At 34.2% G+C, this 27,078-nt stretch overlaps 1 protein-coding gene across 1 annotated transcript in view; it reads left to right on the top strand.

The window, feature by feature from the left end:
* The window catches only part of LOC115429144 (collagen alpha-1(I) chain-like), a 112,138-nt gene that overhangs the window by 29,163 nt on the left and 55,897 nt on the right, over window positions 1-27,078 (top strand). Inside the window, exons 9-22 of the mRNA XM_030148391.1 lie at window positions 398-442; window positions 3,792-3,845; window positions 5,753-5,797; window positions 7,004-7,057; window positions 8,538-8,582; window positions 8,687-8,740; window positions 8,837-8,881; window positions 10,994-11,047; window positions 17,576-17,620; window positions 17,696-17,749; window positions 17,847-17,954; window positions 21,411-21,464; window positions 24,354-24,407; window positions 27,026-27,070. Coding sequence (XP_030004251.1) covers window positions 398-442; window positions 3,792-3,845; window positions 5,753-5,797; window positions 7,004-7,057; window positions 8,538-8,582; window positions 8,687-8,740; window positions 8,837-8,881; window positions 10,994-11,047; window positions 17,576-17,620; window positions 17,696-17,749; window positions 17,847-17,954; window positions 21,411-21,464; window positions 24,354-24,407; window positions 27,026-27,070 — 756 coding nt within the window. The remainder of the gene's footprint in view (window positions 1-397; window positions 443-3,791; window positions 3,846-5,752; window positions 5,798-7,003; window positions 7,058-8,537; window positions 8,583-8,686; window positions 8,741-8,836; window positions 8,882-10,993; window positions 11,048-17,575; window positions 17,621-17,695; window positions 17,750-17,846; window positions 17,955-21,410; window positions 21,465-24,353; window positions 24,408-27,025; window positions 27,071-27,078) is intronic.

Here is a 27,078-nt window from a genome sequence, read left to right as displayed (position 1 = left end):
GAAGGATAATAATAATAATAGTAATAATAATAATAATAATAATAATAGTAATAACAGTAACAACAACAACAACAATAATAATAATAATAATAATAATAATAATAATAATAATAATAATAATAATAATAAAATGCCAAGTTAACAATTTCACTTTTTTTAAACAGGTTTAATTATGGTACACAGTTTTTACAGTTACACCACACTGAGCTTTTTAGCATCATTCAGTATTCTGTTAAAATTGATTAAAAACAAATTCTAGACAAAACATAAACTGTATGAGTAGTTTTTCAATTTTCTTTCACATTTTAATCCTTTTTAACTGCACTTAACTGTAAGGACTCTAAATTAATCTTTTTCTCAGATTATGATCATATGTTGTCTGTTTCTTTTCTTCCAGGGTTCTGCTGGTTTACCGGGCCCTCCTGGTCCTGTTGGTCCACCGGTGAGTGTCCTCTACTCCCCCATCAAAGCTCAGTCTCAACAGTGATTTGCGATGATAATGATAAACATTATTTTTAATATTAATAGGAACAACATATACAGATGAACAAAAGGGAAAAAGAAATTTAAACAGAATACTCCTATCTCTGTGATCTATAAAATGAACAAAAATGAATAATAAACCAGTATAGTAATAAGTAACATGAACAAAACAAGCCACAAATTGAACAAAACTGAAGAAAAAATGCATCAAATGAAAAACAAAATGTAGAAAAATAAACAGTATAATTAACTAAATGAATAAAATATTTACAAAATATCAAACATGAAAAAATACACCCAAAAAAAGAACTAAAATGAAATTTAAAATAAATAAATAAACAAATAAAAGGAATAAAATAAGCAACAAGGATTTGAATTTCAACGTGATATCATGAATTGCGTACAGATAACACGCCACTTTTAACTGGCGTGTTATCTGTACATATTATAAGCTTTCAGTGTGTGTTGACCCTTTGCATGTTACGTCACGCTCTGTTCGCGCCACAAATGAGCGCCATGACGGACGGTGGAAGTGCCAGACTGCACACTGGACGGCAAACCGGCTAATATAGAATTTGATCTGAACGTTTTTGTTTTTTAACCCTACTTTATACGAACAGTGGTCACACACAACAGTTCCATCCTTCTTCACAGACACCCATGGTTTCAGCTGGGTTCCAGACAGAGCCTGGATATGGGGTGACCAGGTGTCCCCCTTTGTGCAGGACTGTACAGCATTAGGACCATTTTTACACGTCCTGCAAATTGAGACGATGTCCTGCATTTGATTGGCTCTGCCTCTCCAAAGTGCAGGACACTCGCTTTCCTCCAAACATGTCTTTCATTTTATAGAGGTGAGAGCTCTGTCACCATTGGCTGTGGCCGCTGTCAATCAGCCAGCATACACGTGGGGTCAGGAGTCCATCAACCTGTCACCAGTGTCCTCCTGACCTCCACCCACTGACACACAAAAACAAAAGCAAAAGCCTCAGACACTGGCATGCAAACATTGGCGGAAATCATTGAAACTCTGCACAAAAAAAAAGAAGCAACTACAGAAAACAGTGGGAAAATGTTTATACATGGGTGAAAGAGCGGAGGATCATTCAGAGGGTATTCTGCGAACTATGTCAAACTTATTTCTCCATCACGCAGGGAGGCGAGAAAGACACTGTATGTGTGTGAGGTGTGGTTAGATTCTATCCCTATTCCCTTCTACCTATTTTAAGTTTGGAGTTTGAACTGAGAGACTTGAGGCGACAAAATATGCTTTTGTTAAGTATGTAGATATGTATTTTTGACAAAATTCCACAGGATATTTGCTCTACTATCTTATTCTATTTTTATTACTGTGTTAGAATGCTAAATGTTGGACTGTTCTGTGTTTGGATGCACAAAGGGTTTTAGTCAAAGTAATTTTAGGTTTACTGGATGTGGAAACAGCTGTTCTAATGTTGTCAGTTCTGCCTTTTTGTTTTATTGCATGTAGATTAGTTTACCTTTGAGGGCTGAGAACATATACTCAAATAAAAAAAGCTGATTTGTAAAAGTATTGAATTACAATATTTGAAACTTGAGGTTTCTTTTTTACGACAGCGTATTAGGGCCACATAAGAAAAAAAAACACTTGTCACTACGAGAATAAAGTCGTTATTTAACGAGAATAAAGTCATTATTTAACGAGAATAAAGTCATAGTTTTAAAAAACTCATTGTTTAACGACAATAAAGTTGCTAATTAATGAGAATAAAGTCATTAATTGATGAGAATAAAGACATTATTTAACGAGAATGAAGTTGTTAATTAATGAGAATAAAGTTGTTATTTAATGAGAATAAAGTTGCTAATTAATGAGAATAAAGTTGTTAATTAATGAGAATAAAGTCATTATTTAACGAGAATAAAGTCGTAGTTTTAAAAAACTCATTGTTTAACGACAATAAAGTTGCTAATTAATGAGAATAAAGTCATTAATTGATGAGAATAAAGACATTATTTAACAAGAATAAAGTTGTTAATTAATGAGAATAAAGTTATTTAATGAGAATAAAGTTGTTAATGAGAATAAAGTCATTATTTAACGAGAATAAAGTCGTTAATTAATGAGAATAAAGTCGTTGATTAGCGAGAATAAAGTCATTATTTAATGAGAATAAAGTCGTACTTTTATGAGATTAAACTTGTAATATTTTGAAAATTCGACAGTTTCCGGTTTTACAGTGAAGGCAACAAGCGAAGCAGCAGCTTTCCCTTCTGTTGGACTCAAAAACTCACAGTAGAATCCCCACAGTTTGTTCAGAAACACCAGACCCTCTGTGTATAGTTCTCTGGTGTATCCACCGATAGTCCTGCAGCTGAACACTTCATCAGTTTCTCCTCCACAGAAGAGGCAGTTTGCTACAAATCTGTTCGGTTCTTACAACAAACCCAAATGTGTACAAACTCTTCAAAGTCCTTCGACTAATGTGTTGATGGAGGATAGACTAATGAAAGCAGAACTTCACAAAATGTTCCAAGTTACAGGAGGTTTCACAACAAAACTGTAGAATAAATGTATTTTGTGAGTGTATAACATGTATAAGCACTGATAAACCAAATACTGATACTGTCCAAATACAGTTTTTATCAGTGGATTGTACAACTTGGTCTCGTTGAAAATTATATATATATATATATATATATATATATATATATATATATATATAGGTAATTTGATTGTTTTAATAAATGTACCGTATTTTTATGAGATGGTTATTTTCCGTTATTTAACAGTATTTTTTCGGTACCCCTGCTGCCGGAATAATACTGTTTTTTACTGTTTTTTTTTTACAGTGTGGCTCCTGAACTAAAATGAGTTTGACACCGCTGAGCTAAAGTATACATCCCATAATGTTCATAAATAAAGCTCGAGGCTGTTTCCTCGATTAAGACGCCTGAGGACACGATGCCACCACGTTACAGGATCTTGGTAAAATAACAGAAAAGCGCCACTGTGGTCCCGTAAAATGTTCCGTACACGTCCAAATGGTGTAACACAAGAGGAACAAAGCGAACAATCGGCTGTTGTTAAAGACAGACACGCTCATCTGAATCCCTTTTAATCCCTAAATCCGCTCCGTCTTTGAACTCGGAGAACCGCCTCCCACGTTTCTCTGGGGTTTGTTCTGGGTTTCCTTTGATTCGTCCTGGCGTGGAGTCGGCGTTAACCCGCAGAGCCGGACCAGTGGGCAGCTGTAATCCTCACATTACATCAGCTGGTTAGTTCAGATGTGTCGGCTCTGAGGTGACGGCGTGTCCTTTCTCTACAGGGGCCTCAGGGGATCCGAGGAGGGTACGGCCCTGAGGGACCCCGTGGACCTGATGTAAGTGACATCCACACCAATCATCCAATCCCACAAGTTTGAAATAGAACATTTGGCTTTTTTTTTTTTTTTTACAAATTACTGAAGGAGGAATTTTTTTGTTTGTTTGTTTGTTTATTATTATTATCTTTGCTTCCAAGATGCCTCAGAGATGATTTTTACTTTTTTTTTTTATCCATGACTATGATTTTAAATGTTCTACCTCTAAATTTCTCAAATATTTCTCATACTCTGACTGTAAATAATAATTTTCTACCACAACTAACCATCTACTTTTGTCACATCTCACTGAGGAAGAAAAATCTAACATTAAACTTTAAGGAAATATTGATGTTTATAAACTATATGGCCAAAAATATTGGGACACATGTCTACAGCTGTAACATGTTCTGTTCATGATGATTTGAGATAAAAACATTAATATTTTCTTAAAGTTTAATGGGAAATTTTTCTTATTAGTATTTACGGTCAGAGCTTGAAAAATATTCTAGAAATTTAGAGGAAGAAAATTTAAAATCAGAATCATAGATAAGAAAAAAAAAATCTGGAGAGAAATTAAGTCAAAACCATTTCTGAGGCATTTTTTAAGGCAAAGATAGTGTATGTATATTTAAGGGAAATGGGAATAAAAGTTTTAATAACCAGTATATTATGTAATTGTACCTTATTAGCTTTACAAAATGCTATCTCATTAAACATTTAAAGTCTTTATCTTTCATTCCAAAATGTCTCAGAGATGGTTTTTAGTTCATATCTCCGAAACCATCTATTGATCTAAACTGTTTAATACCCGTTGATCCAATAATCCTATTAATACATGTAAATAACTGGTGTAAAATACAGTTATTCATCTTTTCGTGGTCATCAGATATGACCCTTTTGGACGTTCAGAGGCTCTGTAGTTACCGTGGAAACACCGTCATCTTCGACAACATTGATTCACCAGTAAAACCCATGGAGTTGGATCAATGACAGTGGATGGAGACAGTTTTTTTTTACATTCAACTGTTGATATCTTTGCTGAAAAAGTCACTTCTAATTCAGTTTCCTCTGTTTCTGTTATAATAACCCTCAACTTTAATCTGAGCTTTCATGAAGATCTACATTATCAATAAATTCAATATTGGAAAATACTAGATGTTTACGGAAATACTGCAAAATACAGAGGACTATATTATAATAAATGGTGAGAAATCACTGAAGAAAAGTTAAATATTGAGGAAAAAATTTATTTTGGAACAGCCACAAAAGTAGTACTGGGTCTTTATGGGTTAAGGAAATATTGATGTTTTTATCTCAATCATCATGAACAGGACATCTTACAGCTGTAGACATGATGTGTCCCAATATTTTTGTCCATATAGTTTATAAACATCAATATTTCCTTAAAATTAATGTTAGATTTTTCTTCCTCAGTGAGATGTGAAGAAAGTAGATGGTTAGTTGTGGTAGAAAATTATTATTTACAGTCAGAGCATGAAAAATATTTTAGAAATTTAGAGGTAGAACATTTAAAATCATAGTCATGGATAAAAAAAAAAAAAACAATGTTGAGAGAAATTCAGTAAAAACCTTCTCAGAGGCATTTTAGAGGTAAAGACGGCAATTTAAACCAAACTAAGTAATGCAATGATATTTATCCCATAAAATAAAACTATTTTCTGACATTTGTCATTATTGTTTTGTATCCCAGACCACTGTTAGAAAACAAACACCTGAGTTCAACGTGTCCACATACTTTTGTCCATATGGTGTGCATGAGGAGGGTTCGTTGACAGATCGACTCCTACTGATTTTGGGTTCATTAGTCAGACATTATTAACAGATAAATAAGGAGACAGGAGTCAGATGGATTAACAGGGTATGTTTCCATGCATTCATACTGTTATTTCTGTGTTTTTCCTCAGGGGGAGAATGGACTGGACGGTCGACCGGGTCTACCAGGGCTGCCAGTAAGCACAAGGATTAGACCAGGGGTGTCAAACATACGGCCCACCGGCCAAAAATGAAATACCAAAGGGATTAATGTAGCACACAGGATGAATTTGTGAAATGCAAAAAATTACACTGAAGATATTAATAGTTAAAGGTGTCATAATCATTTTAGTTCAGGTTCCACATACAGACCAGTTCAATCTCAAGTGGGTCAGACCAGGAAAATGTGATCATAATAACAACTACAAATTTGACTGTTTTACTGCAAGAAAGTCAAATTACACGAACAGTTTTCTATTAACAAACTATCCTTTGACAAAAAATAGGAATAATCTGAACAAACATGAACAACGTGAAATGTCTTAAATGCAATTTAACAATTCGTTTCAATTCAGACAGGTGAGGGTGGGAGAGGAGGTCACAGGTCACAGGTCAACAATATTCTGTTTTGTGTAGTTGTAGATCCACTGTAATCTGTAAGTTGGTAGTTCATGGTTGTTCATGTTATTCACATTGTTTAAAGGATAGTTACATTGTTAAAGATAGTTAAAGAATAAACATTTTCATAATGTCATTTTACTTTTTTCACTAAAACATAAAGAAAAGTTTGGAGTTGACATTATTTTTACCGTACCGTCTTCATCCTCTTATCTGGGTCCGGGTCACGGGGGCAGCAGCCTCAGCACAGAAGCCCAGACAGAGACAAAGAACGGTTCAGAAGACCTGGATGACAAGAAAATTCAGGAGTGTGTGTACCCGGTCTGGAGGGTTACTGGGGCTCTGGAGCCAGGCCTGGGGTTGGGGCCCGTGGTCAGTGTCTGGTGGCGGGGCCTTTGCCCGTGGGATCTGGCCAAGCCCAGCACAAACTGGTAGCATGGGCTTGTCACCCTGTGGGCCTTGGTGGTCTGATCCCTGGTTACAGAAGCTACCTCACGTTATTTTTAGGTTATGCTATTATTTTATGGATGTGGCCCCTGAACTAAAATGAGTTTGACACCCCTGGGTTAGACAGTAGTTCAAGATCCTGGTGCTAAAAGTACTGAAGTCACATTTTTGTACAATTCAAGTTGAGCATATAAACATGTTGGATTTGTTTAGCTAAGTCCACCCTATAAATATTTTTAACAGACTCTTTTATTGACTTCAGTTCTTTTAGCACCAGGGTCTTCAGTTGTTTGTGAGGACCAGTGAACTAATAAATGTTGGTGTGTTTGTGTTCACAGGGGGCACCAGGGGCCACGGGAAGAGTCGGTGCCCAAGGAGTTAACGGTTCAAGGGTGAGTTAATGACGTAAAAACTCTTACTTCGCCAATAATGTTTGCTCTACAGTCCATTCAGCTGATTAAAGCCCTGGTTTGAAGCTGTTAAATCATTTCAACGTAACACAAAACAGTGGATGAGCCGATAGCAGAAGCTTCATTCATTTAAACCAAGTCATTATTAGAAAATAGCAAAGGTAAGACCAAATTCATAATAATCTCTTCATAATACAATGTTATTTTTGCACGTCTTTGTCTTGTTCATTGAGTTTTGTCGGTAGAGAAGTAATACTTACACTATTGGACCTGTTTAGTGTTAGCTTAGTGCTGCTAAGTTTGTCTCATTGGTCTATTGTTTTATTAAATAATTAATAAATTATTAAACTTTAAGGAAATATTGATGTTCATAAACTATATGGACAAAAATACCGGTTACCTCTGCCAGGAGGCATTGTGATCACTTTGATTTGTGTGTTTGTTTGTTTGTGTGTTTGTTTGTTTGTTTGTTTTGTTAGCAACTTTACGGGAAAACTTTTCCAACCATTTTTACCAAATCATACCCACAGATAGGCCTAGGCCCTGGGACCAACCCATTAAATTTTGGGCCAAGTAGGCCAAAGTTCAAGGTCACAGCAAGGTCACAAAATCTACAATTTTCCTATCTCTCATCATTGAGCAATATTCTAAAATTCATTAAAAATTCAAAACAACTCTGCTTAGCCTCCAATTTGATCCACCCGTAGCTTAGAACAATATCTTGTATCTGGCACAAAATTGTCCACATCCACTGTGGAATGTGGACTCTGTGGACATTTACATTTAACATTGAAAATCCCGTTTACCGCACATGTTTCATTATAACTCAACAAATATTGATTGGAATTTAATCTAATTTGACATACACATGACTGGTACCAAGTTTCAACTTTTTCTGTTGTATGGAACAACCTGGAAACTGTTGAATTTAAAAAGAAATAGTCGATCCACACATGCACACCATTCGGGGTGCTTGGCGGAGGTTTGCGTTCTCTCAACACTTGTTATGGTTTGTTTTCATCAGGGTTTTTCTGTTTCTTTGTCTGTTAGCAAGATAACTCAAAAAGTTATGGAAGGATTTTCATGAAATTTTCAGGAAACGTTGATACTGGCACAAGGAAAAATGATTACATTTTGGTGGTGATCGGGGGGGTGGGTGATCTGCCTTGGCGGAGGTCTCTGCTCTCCTTCAAGTGCTTTTCTAGTTATTATTATTATTACTATGTAGGTCACATGATGACATGAAGCCTTAGGTCATGTAGTGCAGTTACATAATGTGCTTTGTTTAGTGGTTGACTGGTTTACCCTCTATCTATGAGTGGGTGGTTGTGGTCATGTCCCAGTGGGTGGTTGTGGTCATGTCCCAGTGGGTGGTTGTGGTCATGTCCCAGTGGGTGGTTGTGGTCATGTCCCAGTGGGAGGCTGAGGCTGCGGCTGCAGTGACACTCTGACTGTTTTTCAGGGGGACATGGGCCCTGTCGGCAGCGTCGGCCCCAAAGGCCCACAGGTATGTGTGTGTTTTCTTTGGGTCTGTTTGTTCTGCACTCATTCAAGGTGATGGAAGTGTTTAGACGCTGTGTTCAGCCTTAAGCTCTCTGCACTTTTGACCAGGGGCCTCCAGGTTTAGAGGGCCAGATGGGACCTCCAGGACTCAGAGGGCCCCAGGTGAGTGCAGTTCAAGAACACGTAGATGTTGGCGCCAAATGGGCTTTTGATTTGTTGGCTTCGGAGGGTAAAGGGTCTGTCTGTGGATCTTCACAGGGACATCCAGGACTGAGTGGGGCCCCCGGACCTAAAGGAGATCCTGTAAGTTAGTTTTCATCATATTTAAGGTTTTAGGTGTCAAGGTTTAAAGACTGAACCTAGTGTTTAATGTCTGATGGAATATTCGGGATTAGATGGAGATACACAGGTGGTAGGTTTAAATGACCCATAAAAGACCCAGGACTGTTCCAAATGATTTTTTTTTTTGTAAATGTAACCTTTCTTAAGTGATTTATCACCATTTATTTTTAATATTATCCTCTGGTATTTTGATTTTTTCAGTGAAAATCATGTGTTTTTCTATATTTAATTCACTGATCATGTAGATGTTCATAAAAGCTCAGAGTAAATTCAAAACTAATTGCATCAGAAACAGAGAAAACTGACTTTACACAAAATCTATTAACTGAACATAAACCCAGTGTGTCCATCCACTGTCATTGATCCAACTCCACGGGTTTTACTGGTGAATCAATGTTGTAGAAGATGACGGTGTTTCCACGGTAACTACGGAGCCTCTGAACATCCAAAGGGGTCATATCTGATGACCATGAAAAGATGAATAACTGTATTTTACACCAATTATTGGCATGTATTGATAGAATTAGTGGATCAACAGGTATTAAACAGTTTAGATCAGTAGATGGTTTTGTCATCAGTGGGTGTTGAGGTCCTTAAGGGTTAAAGTGGTTCTATGTTGTATTAATATTCCAAACTCTGACCAGCAAGGGTCAGTCTGGTAGTAGAACACACTTAGGACCAAAACCACCAATGAATCTGCCCTATGTATCCACAGACTGGATCAGTCACTTGATAAAGTATAAAGCTCATTGTTTACACACAACTGTATTATGGAAACATCAAGTTTTCTTCTATAAACTAAACTGATAGATGTTTATTTTAGCAGTCGCTCAAAGTAACACTGTCTTATACTCTTCACATCAGCTGATAGTTTACATTATAGCTATGTTAGCATAGCTCTATTAGTGTAGCTCTGTTAGCATAGCTTTGTAACCTTAGCTGGGTTTTTAAGACTGAAAACAGCCACAGTAAAACCACTTTTCACCTCTGTACACAGACTACACAGAAAACAGTTTAGTCTGAACCATAGACCAACAAATGGCAACTTAGCAACTTTTTTTTTTTTTTTTGTTAAAAAAATAATAGAATTAGTTATAGTTATTTTACTTGAGATTATGTTGGTCTGGATGTGGAACCTAAACATTGACTTGGGTGTCTTTGGAAATTTGTCACAACATGCATTGTGGGAGGCGGAGGTTCCAACAAACACGAAACAGAAACGGCTGGAGCTCCGCTTCCCACAATGTATGTTGTGACAAAATTCCGAAGATGCCTGAGTTACCTCCTGACTCTGTTTGTAAACAAATGGTTTGTTTATGGGAGAGTACACTTCGAAATTGTTCACCGTGAGGAAAGAGATTCAGGTGAATAATTACGGATTCATGATTCAGGTTTGGCAGATTTGAGGAAAAATTGATGACGAAAGTCTCCCACAGCTTTGAACAGTTAAATATGAATCATAAATCGGAGCGGTTCCATTTGGGTTGAAGATATTGTTCCTGGAGCCAGAGTTTATGATCAGCTGATGAGTCTGCAGTTATTCTAATGAGTCAGTTCAATGATTCTTAAGCAAAAATGACAAAGGTTTGCTTCTGAAATGTGCCAGTTTACCCACTTCCCTGCCCTTTTACTCTCAGTCATGAGTCCTGCTGCCAATATTCCAACTGAATAACAGAGAAAATCAGCATCAAATGAATCTAATTGAGTTGCAGCCTTAGACAGACTGTCGATAACTAAGTCACAGGGAAAACTGAGGTCAAACGTTCCCACATTTTATCAGCTAATAGTTTTACTTACATCACGATTAAATGATGTCAGTGAAGTCATGTTTTATGCCTGTTTTGTTGCTACTTTCACTGTTTTTCTTATAAAAACTTGGTTCACAGGGGACAGGGAGGAGGCTGGAAATTCCTCTCGGTCTCCAAAATGTGGCTTTGACATAAAAATGTTCAGAATCCCTGGTTTGGATCATGTTAAGATGCAGAAAGCAGCACATGAAGGCAGACTATCTGAGTGTTTCAGAACAAACCATACCTTATCTTCACGTCCTGTTTCTTTTTGTTTGTGTCTCAGGGGCCGGCGGGGCCTTCTGGTCTCCGGGGGGATCCTGGCTTTGAGGGGCCCATGGTGAGTAGATCTGCAGGATATGACATCATTACATCATGAACAGGCCCATGGTATTATTATTATTATTAGTAGTAGTAGTATCATTTGCAATTTTTATTTATTTATTTATTTTAAAGATACATGTCTGTAGTCCACATTTTGGTTTGATAAACCTTCTGGAGTCACAGCTAAATAACTGTTATCAACTGTTAAAGTCGACCCACCCCCATTGAAAAAATGCATTTCTGACGCTTGTGCATATCTTGGTGTTGGCCCTTGTTCAGGACATGTTTCAATGTTTTATATTGTTTGGTATCATTACCTCCGCCAAGGAGGTTATGTTTTTGTCGGCGTTGGTTTGTCTGTTTGTCTGTCTGTGTGCAAGATAACTCAAAAAGTTAAGGACGGATTTGAATGAAAATTTCAGTAAATGTTGATACTGGCACAAGGAACAAATGATTAAATTTTGGTGGTGATCGGCGGTGGGGGGGGCACTGATCTTCCTTGGCGGAGGTCTGCGCTCTATGAGTACTTTTCTAGAAAAGACAGTGCAGATCAGTGCCCCCCCACCGCCGATCACCACCAAAATTTAATCATTTGTTCCTTGTGCCAGTATCAACATTTCCTGAAATTTTCATCCAAATCTGGGGCACTGATCTGCCTTGGCGGAGGTCTACGCTCTCCGAGTGCTTCTAGTTTTAAAGGGGACACTGAGCTTTCATTCAAGCTCTTTTGTGAATACTTTTGACAAGTACAGTAGACACTGGAACTCTTCAAACTTTTCTTTTTGTTCAAAGTGTTTTTATTACCTCAGCCAAGGAGGTTATGTTTTCATCAGGGTTTGTCTGTCTGTTAGCAAGATAATTCAAAAAGTTATGGAAGGATTTTCAGGAAATTTTCAGGAAATGTTGATACTGACACAAGGAATAAATGATAAAATTTTGGTGGTGATCTGTGGGGGAGGGGGGGGCAGATCTGCCTTGGTGGAGGTCTGTCTCTCTGAGTGCTTTTCTAGTTACACATTGAGTCATCCAGAAAGGCATAATACAGTCATCTTTTTTTTTTATGCCCAAACCCATGAACATTTCCACCCTGTTGCACCATAAAAAAGATGATAATTAACAATAATAATAAAGAAAGAAAGAAAGAAAGAAAAAAGAAAGAACTCAGATATTAATCACAGACTCATTAATAGGACTACTGTGGAATAAGTGAGGGATCTACCTCTTATATGTGATTCAGAACAGGTTGCCAGGTACTGAAAAAAAAAGGTCCAGAAACCTAGATTTAAATGTTGGAGGTTGTCTGCAAGCTGGAAGAGTGGTGAACGCAATCAGATTTTTTTTCTTCTCAATATCTTTATTGAGTTTTTCATATGGCACACGAAAAATATAGAAAAAGAATAAATACAAATATAAAGCAAGAGGCTGGAGAGACATGAATGGAAGGTAATGCCATATGTAACAAAAATAAAATACTCTCTTTTCCTTCACACGTACAACATGTCATTATGAACAGCCAAATATACAAAGACACAAACCAGCATAGATAAGCACATAAACAAACAAACAGTGCTGTCTTAGACAAAAACAACTATAACAACAAAAAGATAGCATCCAATTTGTTTTGTTTTTTTCATTCCACCACAGTAGCATCATTATCATCAAGTGCATAGTTATTCAGGTAAACCTGCTATGGGTTGATCCATACTGTGCTTTCTCACTTATGGTCCACCAGGCCCTTCAACACAATGGTAGTTCGTGGCAATCAGATTTTTAGATTTTTGAGCTCTTCAATCTTTAATCACACACAGTTTCCTACCATTTTCGCCTAAATCATCTCTTTTCTTTTTGTCCTGTGGCATCAGGAAACATCAGAGACACAAAATACAAACACTGCAATACTGACATGACTCTAAGGATTCAGGAAGTGCATAATTTACCCATATTATCTGATTCTGAGGGGGTGATTTTCAGCCTTATATCAGGCGGACAAAAATCAGAGTTTAGATTTCCACTCATATGAACTAGCACTGTTGGGACTAGATCAGCCTCACAGCTCCATCTGCTGGACCTGCATGTGAACTGCATAGACTGAACTACATTAGCCACTCACTCATCTGTCTCTGCTGTTTCAGACCGAGGGTGTCAAAGTCATTTTAGTTCAGGTTCCACATTCAGACCATTATATGATCTGAAGTGGATCAGACCAGTAAAATAATAACAGTGAAAAGAAGAACAATTATATGGAGAGAAATTTGTTTCTTTATTCATCAATCAAAAAGAATGGATTTGCAATTCAAAAGAATAGATTTGCAACCAATAAAGAGATTTGAGATCAAAAGACAGTAAGTGGCAATAAAAAAAAAAGAAAGATAATTTTCCTTATAAATCAGTCCTCTTTGCTTGTGAGTTAAAAACTAAAGGCTAATTTTTTTTATTTTATTTATTTATTAATTTTGCACATCATAAAACAGCAAGAGAAAATTTAAAAAAAAAAAAAAAAAACATTCAAACAAGTAACATCATTGTGCAGGAGAGGTTAGAAGCCAAAAAAGGCTTAAATGAATACCTCCCCGGAAATGAACAATACACAAAGAAAAAAATAATAATAATTAAAAATACAGTATAACTGAATTAATAAACTAAAGTAAAAACCATAGAAATGCAAATCACATTACAAATCATCAAATCAAATGATATACAACCTTACATTTTTTCATGAATTACAGTCCTTTTCAGATGCTTTTTAAACAATGATAAAGAAGATGTTGACTGAAGTTCAGGTCGTAGATTATTCCACAGAATAGATGTATATACTATACCACTGCTGACCTAAAGGAGCTGTCGTGTCTGTATTTTGTCTGTTATTTATTTTCTTTCATGTTATGTTTTATGTGAAAAATGGTTTTGTATGATTATATTGTATGTTCTTTGCATTGACTAGGTGTAAAGATTATTGACCCCAGGAAGAACAGCTGCAGGTATGGTACAGCTGATGGGGATCCGAAAGAAAGGAAAGAGATTTGAGAAACATGAACAGAAAGAACCTATACATATGAAGTAAATTGTACTTAACTCGACTTGTTGCTCACCTTTATGACCGCCTAAAACCTCTGCAGTATTATCTGAGCGTCCACATGACTCAGGTTCAGTCCTTTTTGTCTTCTTGATGCTCATATGGAAGATGGAAACTACCTGTTCAGTAAATATCCATGTTCGTGTCCCCATAAGGTCTTTCCTGTTAACAGCCATGAACAATTGCACAGCCTGAAACTAAAACACCTAAATGGGATGCAGCCGCGTGTAATGAAACCAATTACACATGTGCGTTGTCTTCCTTAACAAGTCAAACTGTCCTCTGTGGAAAAAAGTCCATTTAGGATGAGTAATGAGACTTTGAATAATGATGTGATGTGAAACATGTGTGTGTGAGCAGGTGAGTTTAATCACAGTTTGGTCCAAAACCACCATCCAGGAAAAGAACCAGTCCTTCAGGAGCACAGAGCGCCTGGTTATTTCCAATTTGCCCACAAATGCATGAGAAAATGATTAGAAGGTTTAAAAAACAACGCATCTCAAAGGGAGACGGAAAGGGTTTGGATGTCCCAGCCTCTGCAGAACAGAATGAAAAGACTGAAGGTTTGAAGTGCATGAACACTTACTGGTCCTGAACCATGTGTGTCTGTGGTAATACTCACACATGGACCTGACAGTGTGCCAAGGTTATTATTGTTAACGAAAACTTAAGAAAACTAACGAAATGACGAAAACTAGAATTGTAAAGACATTTTCGTTAACTGAAAAAATAAAAACTATAATTAAAAGAAAAAAATGATAACTAACTGAAACTGTATTGTGTGTTTACAAAACTAACTAAAACGTATAAAAGTTATGGATAAAATTCCCTTCATTTTCATCTTTGTCAATGTTGGATTGATACGAAATCCATTTATTTCCCTCAAGCAATTTTAGCTAGCGGCATCATATGATATTTAACGGTCCGTCACTTCTTGTCACTTGTCATTTAGTCGTCTTCTGGTCCCCACTCTACCTGGAAACATGCAGACTAAAGTTGGGAGAAAGCAGCAGAGTCCTGTCTGGGATTTATTTGAATACGACGGCAAAGAAGAGAAAAGATATTTAAAAAACTAAAACTGAACTAAAAATAAGCATTTAGGAAATAACAAAAACTAATAAAAACTAGCAAACCTGCTCTAAAAACTAATTAAAACTAACTGAATTAGAGAAAAAAAAGTCAAAACTAAATAAAAGTAAACTATAATGAAAAATCCAAAACTATTACAGCCTTGCTGTGTACTGCCTCTGTGGTTTTGAATTTAATGATGCATTCACCTGCTATTGGGAAAATGAACCTTTCCACTTGTGAATTTGAAATTACAAGTGTGTTGTGTTCAAGTGCCTTTGTTATCATAGCAGAATGAATAATGGCTGATACCAGGGTGCGATTTATCAAAAAAAAACAGAGGGGGGGGTATGGTCCATAACTAATGTAACTAACGCTGGTGTGAAACAAAACTGAAACTTTGCATACTTCCAACGTCCAACTCCCAGGTTCTGTTCATCTGTTATTCAGCGGATCTTACACCAAGTTTTCATAACCTCTAACCCATTGTTTTTCAACCTTGGGACCCCATGTGGGGCCGCCTGAAATTCAAATGGGGTCACCTGAAATTTCTTGTAATTGATTAAAAAAAAAAAAAAAAAACAAGAAAACTTACTAATATATGGTGAGTGGACAGAGACAATCACAATGCATAACAGACATGAGAAACTGAGTCTGAAACTGAAGCACTGTGGTAAAATTATTTTGTTTTTGATCATGTATTTTTATTCACGTTTGCTTGCTCCGGATTCAAACCATCATATCTCTGGTTGTATTTGCTCTACCAACATCAAATAAAAAAGTGGGAGAGTGTTTCAAGTCCGCACTTTCAAATGCAATTGTCCCCAGTGGTCTACATGACCGACTTCTGATGCTACGACGTGTTGAAAATGTCATGTGATTAAGTCACGGAGCCATTCATGAAAGACATGACAAACTGTAAGTCTGAAACTGCAGCACTGTGGTTCTGTTTATGTGTCAAATGTTCGTTGTGGTCAGTTTCAGATGCTGCAGCTCTTTCATAATTCATAGTTTGAGTTCTTTGTTCAGTATTAATTGTCAGCCTTGTAAATCACAGCTGGACTGACTATACAGGGTGGGGAAGCAAAATTTACAATATTTTGAGGCAGGGATTGAAAGACAGTGTATGACCAGTTAGTTTATTGAAAGTCATGAGAATTTATTTGCCACAAGAAAATGTCCATAATAGAAAATGTTTTTATTCTATGTGTCCTCCTTCTTTCTCAATAACTGCCTTCACACACTTCCTGAAACTTGCGCAAGTGTTCCTCAAATATTGGGGTGACAACTTCTCCCATTCTTCTTTAATAGTATCTTCCAGACTTTCTCCTAATAGTTTTGTTCATAGTCATTCTCTTCTTTCCATTATAAACAGTCTTTATGGACACTCCAACTATTTTTGAAATCTCCTTTGGTGTGACGAGTGCATTCAGCAAATCACACACTCTTTGACGTTTGCTTTCCTGATTACTCATATGGGCAAAAGTTTCTGAAAAGGTATGGATAATAGTGTTAGGTATGATTATGACATCAGTATATGTTTGGTTTCAAAACAACTGGCGTAGTGCCTGCTGAGAAAAAAACAACTAAATGTTGATTGTACATTTTGCTTCCCCACCCTGTACATATCCTGACCAAGGAAAATCCAATTCTCCCTTTGTGCAGTAATCTACACCTGGATTTACTGCCTCTGTCCATAATAATATACATTATATAGACTAAATGTCCTCTAAAATTAACATTGATTTGCAACATAGTACCATATGTCACCATATGTTCACTGTTGTTTATGTATATATTTCCTTCTTTGAGTTAGTTATTATTTGTTTATTTACTTGCCAACAAAACTGAGAAAGGCATTGGTAAAAGATTATATGTGTATTTGTATGTTGTGCATATGTTTAAATGTATGTATGTGTATATGGATGAATGTGTGTGTGTGTGTGTGCGTGTGTGTGTGTGTGTGTGTGTGTGTGTGAATAGATATATAAATATAGAGGAGTAATGTAAAAAGAAGAGGGACATATATATTATTAATCATATTTTAGGGAGAGGGGGTGGGATTAAATAAATTGCACTTCTTCCCACCCCTTTTCGGGCATGTAAATGGAACTATTGTGCTGTTCTTCTGTCTAAGATTGTTATGATTCTGTATATTTGTATTATGTATGTTTTTCTAGTTTGCATATATGTTAAATTCATTGCATGTTCGGAATAAATCCCTAAATCACATAGTATAAAAAACTATTACATGATCAAAAACAAATTAATTTTAGCAGAAAAAATGCCTGGGACTCGCCAGAAATGTATGATGTTAAAATGGGGTCATGAGCCAAAAACAGGTTGGGAACCACTGGGTTAAATGGTTTTAAAGACGTGTTCCCCTTTTGTCATTTTTCCCAGGGTGCACCAGGCAAACATGGTCCTGTGGGTTTCCCTGGAGTACCGGTAGGTCCTCGTAGCTGATATTAACACATTTTACATCAAATCTCCTCAGCTGAACACTTGTCCTGTGCTTATCAGGGACACCGAGGACCAGACGGGGACAAAGGAGAACCAGGTCCTAAAGGCGATAAGGTAGGAACCAGCACAGTCCGCTTTATCTGTGACGTGTCAGGGGTTCGGTGGTAAAATACAGTCTCTGTTGTGGTTTGTTTTTTTTTTTTTTTTTAAGGGTACCGAGGGGCCGGCAGGGATCAGCGGACCCCAGGGGGAGAGGGGCCCCAGTGGATTCCCAGGTTTCCCAGGGGCCAAGGGCCACCCTGGTTCTAAAGGCCACGAGGTACAGAAAAATAGACCTGGATTTGACCCCATTCACACATTAGAACACTGATAATAAAGTATATGGAAGACTGTATGAGCATTTTAACCCTTTCATGCATAGTGGTCACTACAGTGGACAGTTATTCTACAGCTGGTCTGTTGTTTATTCATGGGTTTTGGTGTTTTAGTTCCATATCAGCTGACACAGTGGACACATATCATCAAACACTGCAATTCATAAAATTATTGTAACTTTGCTGTTCTTGATAAACCTGATCTGCACTAACATGATTAGTGTAAACCAATTGCTAATTGTTATTAGACTGTAATTAACCCTTTCATGCATGAATTATGAGAACCTTAGTCAATATTTTTTTCTTGACTGTTTTTGTTCTTCTTTAGGCATGAAAAAAACAACGCTATTTATTTATTTATTTATTTTTTATGAACCTATTTTTCGTGGAGTTACAAAAATGTCCACTCAGCTGGACACCATGTGTTTAAGTTTTGAAGCAAAGAAACATTTATTTAAAAATCATCATCAGAAAGTGATATACTGTGTGAAAACTATGAAATAAAAACATTTTTAATTCTGCTATTTGCTAAATTGCATTTTATCACACTCTAATATTAGCTATTACTCATTTCATGAAGATAAAATCCTCCTGAGACCCAGGAAATTGACAGTTTTAGCTTTTTTACACTAAAAAAAATGGTCTTGATTGGAAACCGCATAATGCAACAGTTTTTTCAGATACATTTTTAAAATTTTTTTATTTATGGATTGATTTTTTTATTGGAATGTCCTTTGCAATGGACAGCATTTAAGTTAAACTGTCAAACTTTTGTTCCCTATAGAGGACAAAATGCATTGGTGGGTTTCAGGAGGATATGTAACAAAAAAAAAAAAAAAACTTTTTGTTTGTTAATTACAGTCTAATAACAATTAGCAATTGATTTACACTAAAACATGTTACTGCAGATCAGGTTTATCAAGAGCAGCAAAGTTACAGTAATTGTATGAAGTGCAGTGTATGAGATGATGCATAAGTGTCCACTGTGTTGGCTGATATGGAACTAAAACAACAAAACCCACAAATAAACAATAGAACAGCTGGAGAAGAACTGTCCACTGGAGTGACCACTGTGCATGAAAGGGTTCTAACAGTTTTCTGGAACACAAAGGGTTTTTTTTTTTTTTTTTTTTGAACATATCCTCCTGAACCCCACCAATGCATTTTGTCCTCTATAGGGGACAAAAGTTTGACAGTTTAACTTAAATGCTGTCCATTGCAAAGGACATTCCATTAAAAAAATCAATCCATAAATAAAAATGATTTTAAAAATGTATGCGAAAAAACTGTTGCATTATGCAGTTTCCAATCAAGACAATTTTTTAGTGTTAGTGTTTTTTTTAACAAAATATGTCTTTAACTAAACCTGAAACAAGCGTCTACAACCACTTTTCATTATCATACTTCCAAATTGATTTTTCTGAATATTTAACCTTTCCTAAGTGATTTATAACCATTTATTATAATATTATCATCTGCGTTTTTCATCTTTTTTTATTTGTGAAAAGCAGGTATTTTCCTATATTTAATTCACTGATCATGTACATGTTTATAAAAGCTGAGAGTAAATTTAAGGCTATTATATCAAAACAAAGAAAACTTAGGAAAAATGTGACTTTTTAGAAAAAAATATATCATTAACTGACCGTAAAAACAAGTGTGGCCATCCACTGTCATTTATCAAACTCCATAGGTTTTATATCATTTTATTTTTGTTTTATTTTATTTTGTTTTGTTTTATTTTGCTTTGTTTTGTTTTATTTTATTCCTTTTTGTTCTTTTTTTTTTTTTTTTTTGCCTATTATATTATTTTTGTTATGTTGAGTTTATACATTGTTTTGTTCATGTCACTTGTTATTTTGTTGATTTATGATTCATTTTTGTTCATTTTATTGATTGATTGATCATTGTAGTTAATTTTGTTGGTTATTTTATTTTTTTAATTTCATTTTTTGTGAATTTTCTGCTTGTTTTTGCTTACGGAGAAAATATGGAAATAGGTTGTGATTTTACTTTGATAGAATCTTAAAAAAAAAAACAAAACACTTTCCCACTTTATATTTATTCAGAATACAACTTTACTTCTTAAAAGCTGAGAGTAAATTCAAGGTTTTTATATCAAAACAAAGAAAACTTAGGAAAAAGGGACTTTTTCAGCAAAATATATCATTAACTGACCATAGAAACGAGTGTGTCCGTCCACTGTCATTTATCAAACTCCATAGGTTTTATTTTATTTTATTGTATTTTGTTTTGTTTTATTTTATTCATTTTTGTTAATTTTGTCGCCTATTTTATTATTTTTGTTATGTCGAGCTTATACATTGTTTTGTTCATGTCACTTATTATTTTGTAGATTTATGATTAATTTTTGTTCATTTTATTGATGACTTTGGCCATTTTAGTTAATTTTGTTGGTTATTTTATTCTTTTTTTTTTTTTTTTAACTTCATTTTAGTGAATTTTCTGCTCGTTTTTGCTTATGGAAAAGATATGGAAATAGGTTGTGATTTTGCTTTGATAGAATCTGCAAAAAAAAACCACTTTCCCACTTTATATTTAATCAGAATACGACTTTACTTCATAAAAGCTGAGAGTAAATTCAAGGTTTTTATATCAAAACAAAGAAAACTTAGGAAAATGGGACTTTTTCAGCAAAATATATCATTAACTGACCATAGAAACAAGTGTGTCCATCCACTGTCATTTATGAAACTCCATAGGTTTTATTTAATTTAATTTTGTTTTGTTTTATTCATTTTTGTTGCCTATTTTATTGTTTTTATGTTGCATTTATACATTGTTTTGTTAATGTCATTATTTTGTTGACTTGTAATTCATTTTTGTTCATTTTATTGATGACTTTTGGCCATTTTAGTTAATTTTGTTGGTTATTTTATTCTTTTTTTACTTCATTTTAGTGAATTTTCTGCTCGTTTTTGCTTACGGAGAAAATATGGAAATAGGTTGTGATTTTGCTTTGATAGAATCTGCGAAAAAAACAATTTCCCACTTTATATTTATTCAGAATACGACTTTTCTTCAAGCTCAACTACATCGAAATTACAGGAAAAATGTGCTTTTTCAGTCAAATCTATCATGAACTGAATAAACAGTTTTGTGGTGGACGTTTGGGTCTTAAACGGTTAAAGAATTAAAACTTGTAGCAGAAAATGACTTGAAATCTGATCCATTTTGTTTCTATATGAGACGTATCTTACATTTAATAACAGTTTGATTTACGTGCAGTGAGTAAAATAAGCTCCACCACCAGGTATTTAACATTTTTACAACATTGACGTAGTACTTTATGTGTTTCTAAGCGTTACGTTACATGTTGTTTTAAATCGTATAATGACGCTGTCTGATGAGCCTGACTGACTTTATATTTGTTCGTTCAGGGTTCCAACGGAGAAACTGGGCCTCAGGGAAAACAGGGCAGCCCGGGGTTAAAGGTCAGTGTTTATTTATGAGTAGAATGACTTCACGTGTTGATGTAAACGTCAGCTTGAACTCAGAAACGTCCAAGTACATGTATCGGTCCAGTTTTATGAAGTGAAATGAACGACTGCGGCTGCAAAGTGTGAGTTTAATGTGACTTCTACTGTTCGTTCCAGGTCAGTGCACTATATTTACTGTGTTTGGGTGAAACTGTGAAAGCTCACACAGTTTTTAGTAGTAGTACGTGGGTCAATATCACTATAAGGTGCCTTTCAGACCTCAAAATGTCCAAAAAAAAAAAAAAGACATTTACATTTTTTATTCACAGACCAATATGATCTCAAATGTTCCGGTAAAATAATATAATAACCTGTAAATATTGCCAAAAATGGACAACGGCTTGAGAAACATGAACAGAAATAAACAAAAAAATCAATAAATATACACAGAATAAATAATAATTTGAACAAAATATGCACAAAAATAAGCAAAAACTGAAGAAACAACTGAAACTATGGTAAAATTATATTTATTTCTCCTATGATATTTCATGTTGTTCATATGTGGGTTAATATCACTATAAGGTGCCTTTCAGACTTCAAAATGACCAAAAAAATCTTTATTTTTTATTCACACACCAATATGATCTCAAATGTTCCAGTAAAATAATATAATAACCTGTAAATATTGTTAAAAAAAAAAAAAAAAAAAAAAAAAATGGACAAAGGTTTGAGAAACATAAACAGAAATTAACAAAAAATAGCAAAAAATCAATAAATATATAAAGAATAAATAAGAATTTGAACAAAATATGCACAAAAATGAACAAAAACTAGAGGAACAACTGAAACTATGGTAAAATTATATTTATTTCCCCTATGATATTTCATGTTGTTCATATGTGGGTCAATATCACTATAAGGTGCCTTTCAGACTTCAAAATGTCCAAAAAAAATCTTAATTTTGTATTCACACACCAATATGATCTCAAGTGTTCCAGTAAAATAATATAATAACCTGTAAATATTGTCAAAAACAGAACAGAAATAGCATAAATAAATAAAAAATAACCAAAAAAAATCTATAAATATTAACAGAATAAATAATAATTTGAACAAAATATGCACAAAAATGAACAAAAACTGAAGAAACAACTGAAACTATGGTAAAATTACATTTATTTCTCCTATGATATTTCATGTTGTTCATATGTGGGTCAATATCACTATAAGGTGCCTTTCAGACTTCAAAATGTCCAAAAAAAATCTTAATTTTTTATTCACAGACCAAAATGATCTCAAGTGTTCCAGTAAAATAATATAATAACCTGTAAATATTGTCAAAAATAGAACAGAAATAGCAGAAATTAAAAAAAAAAAAAAAAAAAATCTATAAATATTAACAGAATAAATAATATTTGAACAAAATATGCACAAAAATGAACAAAAACTGAAGAAACAACTGAAAATATGGTAAAATTATATTTATTTCTCCTATGTTATTTCATGTTGTTCATATGTGGGTCAATATCACTATAAGGTGCCTTTCAGACTTCAAAATGTCCAAAAAAAAAAAAAAAAAAAATCTAATTTTTTATTCACAGACCAAAATGACCTCAAATGTTCCAGTAAAATAATATAATAACCTGTAAATATTGTCAAAAATAGAACAGAAATAGCAGAAATAAACAAAAAATAACAAAAATCAATAAATATTAACAAAATAAATAATAATTTGAACTAAATATGCACAAAAATGAACAAAAACTGAAGAAACAACTGAAACTATGGTAAAATTATATTTATTTCTCCTATGTTATTTCATGTTGTTCATATGTGGGTCAATATCACTATAAGGTGCCTTTCAGACTTCAAAATGTCCAAAAAAAAAATCTAATTTTTTTATTCACAGACCAAAATGACCTGAAATGTTCCAGTAAAATAATATAATAACCTGTAAATATTGTCAAAAACAGAACAGAAATAGCAGAAATAAACAAAAAATAACAAAAAAAATCAATAAATATTAACAGAATAAATAATAATTTGAACAAAATATGGACAAAAATGAACAAAAACCTTAAAAAACAAAAATCTTGATTTATTTTTTTTTTTTATTCACAGACCAGAATGATCTCAAGTGTTCCAGTAAAATAATATAATAACCTGTAAATATTGTCAAAAATGGACAAAGGTTTGAGAAACATGAAGAGAAATAGCAGAAATAAAAAAAAATTAAATTAAATTAAAAAAAAATCAATAAACAGAATAAATGATAACTTAACAAAATTAGCACAAAAATGAACAAAAACTGAAGAAACAACTGAAACTATGGTAAAATTATATTTATTTCTCCTGTTATTTCATGTTGTTCATATGTGGGTCAATATCACTATAAGGTGCCTTTCAGACTTCAAAATGTCAAAATAAAAAAATCTAATTTTTTTATTCACAGACCAAAATGACCTCAAATGTTCCAGTAAAATAGTAATAATAACCTGTAAAAATTGAGTTATTGTTTGTTCAGTATTAATTGTCAGCCTCCATCCATAATAACATACAGTATATAGACTAAATGTCTTTAAAATTAACATTTATTTACAACAAAGTATAAGAAACTATTACATGATCAAAAACAAATTAATTTTTGCAAAAAAAATGTCTGGGGTCGCCAGAAATTTGTGACGTTAAAATGGGGTCACGAGCCAAAAAAAGTTGGAAACCACTGCTATAAACCCAATTTGGTGTGAATTCAACCAACAGTTTTACTACTAAAGTGTAAACAAACAAACAAACAAACAAACAAACCAAACCAAAAACAACACCCCTTCCCTCTGGGGTAGAAATAGCTTGATTCAGCATTTCCTGTTTAAAATGATTATTAATATGTGAACTTCTCTGAAGGGGAACAGGGGATTGGACGGACGCAACGGAAAACCAGGACCCAGAGGAAACAAGGTAACACACACACACACACACACACACACACACAAAAACACCAGTGTATTTGCAAACGTTTACATCCACTGTTGGTATCGTTCATATGAAGCAGTTTGGCTCCCACTTATTTCTGGTAGTTTCTTAAAAATGGTCGTCCTGTTTCCAGACTCATCTATGTGGACAAAAGTATGTGGACACGTTGAATTCAGGTGTTTCTTTTCTAACAGGGGTCTGGGATACAAAACAATAATGACTAATGTCAGAATATAGTTTTATATTATGGGATAAATATCATTGTATTGGTTAGTTTGGTTTAAATTGTTATCTTTGCTTCTAAAATGCCTCAGAGATGGTTTTGACTTAATTTCTCTCAACATTGTTGTTTTTTTGTATCCATGACTCTGATTTTAAATGTTCTTCCTCTCAGTTTTGTACAATATTTTTCATGCTGTGACTGTAAACAATAATTTTGTACCACAACTAACTATCTACTTTCTTCACATGTCACTGAGGAAGAGAAGTCTACCATTAAACTTTAAGGAAATGTTGATATTTATATCACATTTTTGCTCATTTTGTAAATATTTTGTTCACTGTTCTTCAATTCATCACTTAATTTGTTTATTTTGTTTATTATTTTGTTCATTTTGGTGATTATTCATCATGAACAGGACATCTTACAGCTGTAGACATGATGTGTCCCAATATTTTTGACCATATAGGTTATAATAAACATCGATATTAATAGAAAGTAACCCACTTGAATTCAATGTGTCCAAATACTTTTGTACATATAGTGTACTTGTAATAATGTATGCTGGATTATCAAGACAGTGATGCTAAGTGAAACCTTTTTACTAATTAATTACATTTTTTCAATTATAAACTAAAGAAAATTAAGAAAAATTTACAACAAAAATCTGACATTTCTAAAATATTTTCCATGTTCTGACTGTAAATAATAATTTTGTACCACAACTAACCATCTACTTTCTTCACATCTCACTGAGGAAGAAAAATGTACCATTAACTTTAAGGAAATATTGATGTTTTTATCTCAAATCATCATGAACAGGACATCTTACAGCTGTAGACATGATGTGTCCCAATATTTTTGGCCATATAGTTTATAAAAAAAACTCACCTGAATTCACTGTGTCCAAATACTTTTGTCCATATACTGTACTTGTAATAATGTATGCTGGATTATCAAAGACAGTGATGCTAAGTGAAACCTTTTTACTAGTTAATCACATATTTTTCAATTATAAACTAAAGAAAAATAAGAAAAATTTACAACAAAAATCTGACATTTCTAAAATATTTTTCATGTTCTGACTGTAAATAATAATTTTCTACCACAACTAACCATCTACTTTCTTCACATCTCACTGAGGAAGAAAAATCTACCATTAAACTTTAAGGGAAATATTGATGTTTTTATCTCAAATCATCATGAACAGGACATCTTACAGCTGTAGACATGTGTCCCAATATTTTTGGCCATATAGTTTATAAAAAAACTCACCTGAATTCAGTGTGTCCAAATACTTTTGTCCATATAGTGTACTTGTAATAATGTATGCTGGATTATCAAAGACAGTGATGCTAAGTGAAACTTTTTCATTACTTAATCGCATTTTTTTCAATTATAAACTAAAGAAAAATAAGAAAAATTTACGACACTAAAGCCAATACAAAGAGGGAATTAATAAAATCATGAATTTCTAAAATATTTTTCCTGCTCTGACTGTAAATAATATTTTTCTACCACAACTAAACATCTACTTTCTTCACATCTCACTGAAGAAGAAAAATCTCCCATTAAACTCGAAGGAAATATTGACGTTTCTAAACTATATGGACATAAATATTGGGACACATCATGCCTACAGCTGTAAGATGTCCTGTTCATGAGGATTTGTACTAGTTTTGGTTTTTTAGTCGTTAGTCTAAACACATTCACTACGGAGCCTCTAAATGTAAAATAAAGGCTATGGAATATCACTGAAAAGATGATGAACTCTAAACATTTGTGTGGATTAGTGGTTGAAAAATGAGTGAATATTTTGGAAAAACAACCATTGAACCTCCTGAGACCCAGGAAAGGAAAAGTTTAGGCTTTTTTTTTTTTTACATTAAATAATTGTCTCAATTGGAAACAACATGATGCAACTGTTTTTCCGATCGATTTTTTATTTTTGTATGGAATGTTCTTTGCAGTGGACAGCATCTTTTTCTTAGTTTGTTTTTATATATACAGGGTGTCCCATAAGTCTCCATACACAGGAAAAATAAACGTTTCTTGACATAAACCATTTTTATTCATATAATATGCTCTATATGACTGCCATTTTGTCGGGATCACATTTCAATGCGTGTCCTCCACTGCTGAAGAACTATAAAGAAGAAATATAAAGAAATACATGTTAGAACCATATATGTATTATGTCTCCTAAGTATGGAGACTTATGGGACACCCTGTGCTGTCAAACTCTGCAGAGGACAGAAGTGCATTTCTGGGTCTGAGGAGGTTATGACACAGGTGATAGTCTGTGTCTTATTCTGGGTGATACTTGAACACTTTTTTTGGTGAATTCCTTCATATTTTTGTGTTTTTGTTCTGATTTCTACAGGGTCGGACCGGACAGAGGGGTCACACTGGCCAACCAGGCCCACCGGTAAACGC

The sequence above is a fragment of the Sphaeramia orbicularis genome, chromosome 12, assembly GCF_902148855.1.
Source record: "Sphaeramia orbicularis chromosome 12, fSphaOr1.1, whole genome shotgun sequence".
In the NCBI taxonomy this organism is placed as follows: Eukaryota; Metazoa; Chordata; class Actinopteri; order Kurtiformes; family Apogonidae; genus Sphaeramia; species Sphaeramia orbicularis.
The sequence above is the reverse complement of the archived record's forward strand: the minus strand, read 5'-3'. Positions and strand labels throughout refer to the sequence as shown.